Source organism: Adiantum capillus-veneris, chromosome 8 (genome assembly GCF_014529385.1).
Source record: "Adiantum capillus-veneris isolate H3 chromosome 8, ASM1452938v2, whole genome shotgun sequence".
Taxonomy (NCBI): Eukaryota; Viridiplantae; Streptophyta; class Polypodiopsida; order Polypodiales; family Pteridaceae; genus Adiantum; species Adiantum capillus-veneris.
The window spans coordinates 103894547-103903742 of record NC_140938.1 but is presented as its reverse complement, the minus strand read 5'-3'; the positions used below and the strand labels follow the sequence as shown (position 1 = coordinate 103903742).

Here is a 9196-nt window from a genome sequence, read left to right as displayed (position 1 = left end):
AAATTGGCTCTCATAGGCAATGACATGGCTTTCTTGCATTAAGACCGTACCCAGACTACGACCACAAGCATCACAATATACTTCAAATGACTTATGCAAATCCCGCAAAGTCAAAACTGGTAACGTAGTCAATTTCTCTTTTAATGTCTAAAAGGCAATCACCTCTGTAGATCCCCATGAGAAAGGGACTCCTTTCTGTCTCAACATATGCAAAGGGAAAGCAACCTGTACAAACTTTCTAGTGAACCACCGGTAGTACGAACATAAGCCCAAGAAGCTTCTAACTTCATGGACATTCTTCGAATCGGGCCAATCACGGATAGTCGCAATCTTGACCGGGTCCATCTGCACTCCTTTTGTGATGAGACGATGTGTCCCAAAAAGTGTATCTCTGGTAGGAAAAATTCACTTTATTAATCACCAACTTGTGATCTCGTAATTCCTAAAAAACATGTAATAGATGTTCTCTATGTTCTGCCTCATCCTTGCAAAAGACAATAATGTCATCAAAGAAAGTTTCAACAAAAGATTTGTACTCTATAAAAATCATGTCCATCATTCGGTTAAAGGTCGCTAGAGCATTGGTAAGCCCAAAAGGTATCACCAAAAGCTCGAATAGACCGAAGGTTGTCTGAAAATTTGTCTTGTTGACATCTCCCGGCGCAATTCAAATCTGATGATAGCCGCTCTTCAAATCAATCCTTTTGAAACAAGAGGATCCCTGTAGTCAGTCAAGAATATCATCGATCCTAGGAATCATAAATCTATTCTTGATGGTGATTTTTTCGAGAGCTCTATAGTCAAGGCACATTCTCCAAGATCCATCTTTCTTTCAAAACCAACAACATCGGAGAGCAGTAAGGTGAAGTACTCGGTTGTATAAGACCCTTTTCCAAAAGGTCTTTCACTTGGTTCTTCATAATCTCTTCATCCTGGGCTTGGCTCACATGGTAAGGTGGTCGGTTCAGTGGTGTGCTTCTAGCTATCAAATCATACCAATCCTCAGGAGGAGCTAGTGGCAGCTTGCCTGACACGCCCTCAAGAAAAACAATCGGCATGAGTGTGGAGAAAATCTTGGCGTTCTCTCTCTAGGTCAAAACATATTCGACCTTCAATCATCATTCAGTTCTCTCTAGAAAATCGAGGAAAGAAGCTAAATTTCATCGAGTACAATCTCTGTGCCCTTCATTTGTCAAAGTCGCTTTCTCAGCCTCAACCATGGCATTGTTCTTTTGGTACCAAGGGATTTCGAGGAGGACGTCACAACCTTCCAAGGACATTACGTAGAAGTCCTTGTGCCCTTGTGCCCTTCATTTGTCAAAGTCGCTTTCTCAGCCTCAACCATGGTATTGTTCGTTTGGTACCAAGGGATTTCGAGGAGGGCGCCCCAACCTCCCAAGGACTTTATGTAGAAGTCCTTGTGTCCTAAAGACCCCTGACATTGCAAACGATGTTTGCCAATGATTGGTATAATGGCATCATCCCATGGGTGCCGATGTAACTATCTCCGCCTGTGGTCTCAGCCTGCTGGGCGTATAAATTCCAAATCGAACTGCCAATTCAAGTGAAAAGAAGTTGACCTTGGCTCCTCCATCAAAGAAAATGAGGGCTTCCTGTTCTTTAACTTTGCCCTAGGTGTGGCAAAGTTTGTACTTTTGTTCATTTGGTTCGGGCCCTATGCAATGTGGTACCAGGTCTAATTTCAATGTGGTACCAGGTCTAATTGCAATGTGGTACCAGGTCTAATTGCATCTGCCATATTCCTCTGCTGCTCTAGAACTCTCTGGACTGTCTTCAATTGGTTCTTCCTATGCCTTTTTAGGGCACTTCGCGGAGAAGTGTCCAAATTCTGCGCATCCAAAACACTTCCCCTCTTTGAGATAGATAACCCTCTCTAAGAGTCTATCGGGGACGTGTGTCTTTCTTTTCTTTGTTCTGGAAACTCTTTCTCTTTCTACTTTCATTATGAGAAGTCTGTTGAGCTAAGATCTCATCAGTGGAGTATGTCAGATTGCCCAAGTGTATGGCAAAACCCTGTTTCGCATGACCCATTAATTCTTGAATAGATTTCGAATTTGGTTCCAAGCAGTAGTCTCGGATCTCTATAGGAAGTCCGCAGCAAAACCGCTCAATCTGTTCCTTAAACAAGACCATAGTAAATGAAGAGGTTGGTCAAAAAGAGTTCCAAAATCTCTCACAATAAGCGTCCAAAGAATCTCCCTTGGTCATCCAAAGATGATTCCAAGCAGTTAGTATATCTCTTTCATACTCCCGAGTCAGCCAAGAAGAAATAAAAAGGCTTTCAACCAGTTACTGGGAGCTTCCTTCTCAGTAGAAGAGTGAACCATCATGCTCAAGCATCTCGAAAGGAATTCAAATCGACTGTCGACCTTCTTTATATTCTTGAAATTTCTTGCTTTTATCTTCGAGGAAGTCATACTGGTTGGCTTTTAGAAATGTTTCTTCTTTGCATAAAACATGTGATCATCGGAGCCGAACTGTCTGTGAATGACTCCTCTCTATAACTGTCAGAAACTGGGTGAACTCTAGGCTTCTTTGCCTTTTTCTTGCCCTTTCCGAAGCTTTGCTTTTTTCTTTGCTTGTCCATGTCTTTTTGTGAGTACAGGTTCTACTTTTCTACACTCGTCTATCTTTTTGGCTTTACTCCCTATCTGAGAGGACATGCCATCTCGAGTAAATCTTATCAATTGGGTAATTCTTCAGGTATACTCTTTTTCTGGCAAATTTGCCTAGAAAAAATTGCCCAAATCTTCATTCTTTTCTTCAGTTCCCGTGCCGTATCTTCAACTTTTCTTTGCCTTCCCATTGAGAGGTGTCATCTTTGTCAGATTCTTCACGAGAACCCATGTGTAATCTAGGATTCTTAATGTCTTTCTGCCCTATAAGACAGAGCGATGAAGACGGGAGCGCGCCCGATGCGCAATGTATGAAGGGTGGGAGTGGCTAATAATTTAAAGCTTGGGACACGAAGATTCTTTCCCAAAAGCTGTGTGCACTATCAAAAGGATCGGATCCTCCATAAAAGAAGAGTCTTTCTGCGCTCTGATACCATGTAACAAACTTGGACACTCCAAGCCAAGATCCTACCGCAACACAACAGAGATTCACTTCAAAACAGTTCACAGTTTACAATTGATTCGACACGGCCCGGCGGAGTTACTTGCCTAGAGACATTGGCCCCATAGACTGGTGCCCCTTTCGACATTTCTTTTTGTATTAAATCTATGCTCAATGTACAAGGGAATGGGAGGGTCTCACTCTCAGACTCTGCGTCTAGATGCTCTGCAGAGTGGGAGCCCTACCCACGCTTATAAAGGTTTACAAGGGATGCTAATTTCTAAAAGAAGAGCCCCAAAAGCTGCCATATAAAAACTCTTTTAAAAATAAAGCAAGCTTCCAAAGCCTTGCTTGAACATTAAAGCAAATTTTCCCAAAAACTGCCTTGCGTAACACACACACACACATGGGGTTCTTGAGCTCAAGACTCGTCGGATAAATGTATGAGGTCTCTTGAGATAGTTCCAACAATGTTCGGATAAATGTATGAGGTCTCTTGAGATAGTTCCAACAATGTTAAAAACCTTATTCTTATCCTCCTACTCCTCGTCTCTCTCTCTCTCTCTCTCTCTCTCACACACACACACACACACACACACACACACACACACACACACACACACACACACACACACACACACTTGTTCAGAGTACTTGACTTCCATACTAGTTTAACCCCCTTAGTCCAGGTACAAAGACTTGATGCTAGCTCGTATGGCAGAGTCGAGCACACAAGAACAAGAGCTCTAACATTTGAATTCTTATATTATGGTTGTTTCACCATGCTTATGCAGCCGAAGACAAATTCTTTTATGAGCTTATGGCAAAAACATGAGGCTACACATCTTTTCCTATGCTAGAGAGATAACAAAAATGGGTTGTTTTGACACATTGTCACTACTGCCTTGATATATGGAGTCACAATTGGGTACCATGACTTTGCCCTCATGGATTCATAGATAAACCATATAGAATGCTTCACATGGCATTGCCTACTTGGAATTTGCTACACATGTGAAAGTGGTGGAGGTTTGATTCAAGAGAATATGCTTCATATATAGAGTCACAGATATGTATGTGGATGGTCCTCACAAATGACACATGGGGGATGGGGAATCATGGTATTTCATCATGCTTATGTAGCCAAAGACAAATCCTTTTGCGAGCTTATGGCAAAAACATGAGGGTATATAGCTTCTCCCATGCTAGAGAAATAACACAAATGGGTTGTTTGAGACATTTTCACTACTTCCTTGGTATATGGAGTCACAATCTTGGCGCCAAGACTTTGCCCTCATGGATTCATAGATAAAACATATAGAGTGCTTCACATGACATTGCCCAGTTGGAATTTGCTACACATGTGAAGGTTGTAGAGATTTGTTTCAAGAGAATATGCTTCGTATAGAGAGTCACACATATGTATTTGGATGGTCCTCACAAATGACATAGGGCATGGGGAATCATGGTATTATCATTGATAGCATAGTGGCTTAGTCACATTCATCTAAACGTAGAGTGCTTGTTCACTTTTCCATATGATTTACACGCCCCCACATCCACCTCTCCTAGAGCAAGAGGAATCAAGACTTGCAATCACAATTATGCCAATGATATATATAGGATATATGGACCATACCCAATGAGTTGCAACCATTGACGATGCCCTACTACATCAACTAGCTTATGAGAAAATCGTATTTATTCAGAAACTAGGATTCATGACTATATATGTTCCATACACTACCAAAGTGGCCATTAATTAGCTTAGACACCAATTGGAGATCAAGCTAACCAAGCAACAGGTAACCCCGTGGAAAGAAGTTAAGCAACTGTCATCAAGAGGAGATAGAAAGTGAGAAAACTATGTTTGGAAATGTAGAGCATTCAATGCTATCTAAGAGAGAGAATTCATTCTTTTGAGACCCACGATTATAGCCTATTTAAAGGGACAAAATATTCAAGGGGGTGTCAATGCTAGGGTTGGTTTTTGTCGGGCATTTTACTCCTTTCAAAGCATTTTGCTTGATTTTTATAGGTGAAATAGTAGCTACCCTTTAAAAACACACTTTAATGCAAAACATAATAATATCATGGAAAGTTGAAGGTCAATGGTATCCTTGGTGAGTAAGGCCCATCCATGGTAAATCAATGTGTGTGTGTGTGTGTGTTGTGAGAGAGAGAGAGAGAGAGAGAGAGAGAGAGAGAGAGAGAGACGAGAGAGAGAGAGAGAGAGAGAGACACACACATACACATGATCAATAACGTGGATAACAATCCCTTCAGTTGCATGTAGGTCCTTAAATCAAACAGCCACAAGTGAATTCATAGATAATTAAGTCCTCCTTTTCTCCACCTTTTAACCTAAAAACGTTCTTTGGTTAGAAAAATGTTTTTGGCCAGCCATGGATAAGCCTTACCATTGGCGTTGATATTTGAAAAGCCGCAAAATCTACGGCGCAATGACTCCGAGGACCTTCTCTGTTGATTTCGAGCACTGCTGGTCGTTTGCGGAGCCCTCAGCCATGGCGACAGGAGGCAGTGGGATTTAGGTCGAGAGACGGATCACAGGTTCTCCAGTTCATGTCCTCTGCACCACGGTATCTTAAGGCAAGACAGAGCCAGTCTTGAGCATCAGCGCGAACCCAAATTCTCCGAAGGTTGCAGGTACCACAGCGCAAACGTCTTACCAAGCTGAAAAATACAGAAAGGGCGCTTGTGTCAACTGTGGAGCCATGACTCATGATGGCCATTGCACTTGATGAAAAGATGGAAGCTTTTGAGTTGGAGCTATGATGGAAAACGCGAGCGGTGGAATGGGTATGATCACGCATCATACATCCAGGTCATGAAGTTTCGAAGAAAGAAAAAAGTTTTGAAGAAAGAGACTGAAGGGGCAGTTGAAGAAAGATATCATGGAAAAGTCTGGAAATACTGCTTCTGAAGATAAGCCTCCGATGGAGCTGCTTTTGGTCTAAATTGAATACTGCGACAGCAGGGCTAGTAGTACGAGGACAGGAAAACGCAGTTTCTTAGAGCAAATATGAAGATGTTTTATCAACAATTGAAGATGTTCTATCAACAATCACACCTCGGCCTGGGTTCATGGTGGAAGGATGGCATGTGGGGTTACAAGCGCTGCAAACAAGTGATTTGCAACAGTTATTGTACGGGCTCAGCGGGTATTGAAGCTGCTGAAGCTTCAGTGGAGCTTATGAAGGTGAACTTGACCCCGAAAGACAACCTTCCAAATGCCCCGCTTGTTCGAGAAGAGAAAACCTTGGCAATGTGGGGTACAGAAACGTTTAATGAAGAGTTAAAAACCCTGAAACCCGAAGGTTCTTGTCCAGTTCTCTTGGCGTGAACCTATATTTCGGACTGAGCGGACATGGAAAAACTGGCAACCGGGTGCGATATTTAGAATGAGCCTCTTGACCGGTTCACCTACTAAGCAGGTTGTACCCACGGCCTCATGATGGCAGTCTCTCAAGGATGCCACATCCTTGAGTCCTATAATTAGAATGAGCCTTGAGGCAGGATGAGGAGAAAGATGAAAGGAAGCAGAAGTACATGACCAGGTCTACGGTGGAGATGGAAGCTTGACGACCCAAAAGCAATTGAGTCACTAATGAACACTTGGCTATGGGATTTGGATTGGAAAGTGTAATTTATGAGATATGTAGAACCTACAACATGATGAATCGAAGGTTGCCAGTATTTTGTGCGTCGCCATGGTTTTTGCACAAATGCATGAAAGCTGGGAGAGACATAGGGAATTTTTCAGTAAAAGTAGGTATCCACTTGATCGATCAACCGCAAATTTGGAGGCAAGTACAGATTATATCTAGGCATTTATGTCTGCAACATGGTAAACAAATAGAAAATTGCAGATGCCTGCGGAGATGCCTCTCTCTCTCTCTCTCTCTCTCTCTCTCTCTTGGAAACGAGGAGGGCGCTCGCAAATGTCCAAACCTCCATAATTGATCAAAGGTCATTTGGCAAGCAAGGGCCATGTCCAGGTTTAAAACAAAAGTTGCTTATTACCAGTAAATTGCCTGCATGTTGCTACTTGAGATTGTTCAGATACCGATCGGTATCTGACAATCTCAACTGGTCTGTACATTTTTATGTATACTTATTAAAAACTGAAGTGGAAAACTGTGGCTAGTTCTCATCAGCTCACCACCAAAGCCAGGTCTCTGCATTAAGGCAAAAGAAAATCACGTTGCAATAGTGGATCAAAGAAATTAGTAGCTAATTCTAACAAGCTGTACCTGCATCTCGAGTTCTGCACTCTCGAGGACGCAGATCGCATTGTTGAAGAAGACGAGATGCCATTCTGGTCGTGCGCTCCTGTTGGCTTTCGTAGGGTGACTCACGGCCGGAGTTGGGATACATGTGGCGGCCCCCACCATAAACCTGTTGTAAAGCACGGCATCGATCCTCGGAGGAGATACGCTGCAAATTTTGGCAGCATCGCTGGCTGGGTTGACTGGTGCATTCGCGTTGCTGCCCACCATGCTGCTCCATGAAGTCATCACAAGCCTGGAGGCGCATACGCCACTCGCTTTCGCGACTGTCTGCAGCAGTACTGCTTACTGCCAGCAGTGCCAGCAGCGCCAAAACCACGATCATTTTGTAGGCCATGCTTGGTATGGTGCAGTAGCAGAGCTGAGCTGCAAGACGTAGAGAGTGCGGGCTGAGAGAAATGGTGGCAGGAGGTGCGGTATTTATAGAATCGACAAGGAGTAGTGCGTATTTGGCATGCATGCGTGCAGCGGGCCGCCGATTGGCCCTCAGTCGTCGAGTTTCTGCGTGGGCATAAACCTTCTAAACCACGTCTGCACTCTCCTAAATTTAGAATCGGTGAGCAGAGGATGCCTTGGTATGATCGTACATGTTGTGCCCAGCCATACCCATATACCACATACATACTACTACCACATAATAATTATTTGGCTTAGACTAAAACAAGGTAGTCTACAGTAGAAGAGGGCACTGCCTTAAAGTAAAAATTGAAATTGTTGGTTCAAAATGTTATTGAACTATGCTCGGCGATTCATAGTAGCAAATGATATAAATTGTGATGTAAGAAAATATTAAATTCTAGTTTATGAAAGAGATCAATAGGTGATTAGGAACATTGGCATGTATATATTCTAAGTAAGAATAGGTCTCAAAAAATACTAAATTATGGTAAGTGAAAGTGAACAGGTCAGGAATATTGGCAGGTATACATTCTAAGCAAGAATAGGTCTCGTTTGAATTGGCAGCTTAAAATTTATTAAAAAGGACCTCTGAGATAGCATACAACACTGGGCAAGTGTTATTAATATCATTAAATGCTTGTCAATGCATACCAATTACCGTTGTGTTTTGTCAAGTTTGAGAAGTGATGCAAGTTTGTGATCTTCGATTATAGCATGATGGATATATTGCTTTTGAGATATCATCACAATGTGATAATTCAAAACATGCATGGTATAGAACAAAGTTTTGATGGGTATTCTTGAACGGTTAATGTGATTTACACTAGTAACATATTGAAAAGTGTGCCGCAAGAGAGAAAGTATTCAAAGATATGAACCAATATTTATGAATGCTAAGGAGATATTAGAGAAGGACAGCTACAGGCTTGAGTATATTACAAGCACGGGATCGGTTGGTGTATCTGGGAGAGGTCAATATGAAGGTTGTACTTCATGGAATATGTGGCGTAAGATACTTGTACCTCCAATATTGTGGAAAATTAGGCGTGCACAAATTTCGACATAGTCAAATTGTAACATCGAACCATGAGGGGTGATCTATCTGAGGTGGCTATATTGAAGAACTCCTTAGAAGCATATCCCATTTTCTCTCTGTATATCACCAGAGATTGTGGGAAGATAAAGCTCCACAGAGCTGAAGTCCATTCCATTACCGTTCATCCTGCATTTTATTACAATCACTGGATATGGAGCAACCTTGACTTTAAAATTAATGTCGTGACTACCATAAGATCTGGATTCATCTCTCCCCAGTGACTTCCATAACTTAAATTGAACTCATTTTTTGTGAAATGATGGTGGTTGCTAAAGGGATTCCTCAAAGTCATATGTTGATGATACCAAGGCCA

The 9196-nt window shown here is 42.2% G+C and overlaps 1 protein-coding gene across 1 annotated transcript; it reads right to left on the bottom strand.

Annotated features, from left to right (window-relative positions):
• Positions 1-7039: 7039 nt before the first annotated feature.
• Positions 7040-7787, bottom strand: LOC147452668 (uncharacterized). The gene is made up of 2 exons (XM_086518296.1): positions 7353-7787; positions 7040-7277 (listed from the first exon to the last, which is right to left on the bottom strand). Exons 1-2 carry the CDS (start codon positions 7723-7725, stop codon positions 7258-7260), a joined length of 393 nt encoding a protein of 130 aa, XP_086374422.1. The 5' UTR covers positions 7726-7787; the 3' UTR covers positions 7040-7257.
• Positions 7788-9196: the final 1409 nt, after the last annotated feature.

Bases quoted from the DNA above. Each gene is read 5' to 3' on its own strand.
- LOC147452668 (XM_086518296.1), bottom strand. From the start codon at position 7,725: ATGGCCTACAAAATGATCGTGGTTTTGGCGCTGCTGGCACTGCTGGCA. The intron at 7,278-7,352 runs GTACAGCTTGTT...GCCTTAATGCAG, and splicing joins GTGCAGAACTCGAGATGCAG to AGACCTGGCTTTGGTGGTGA.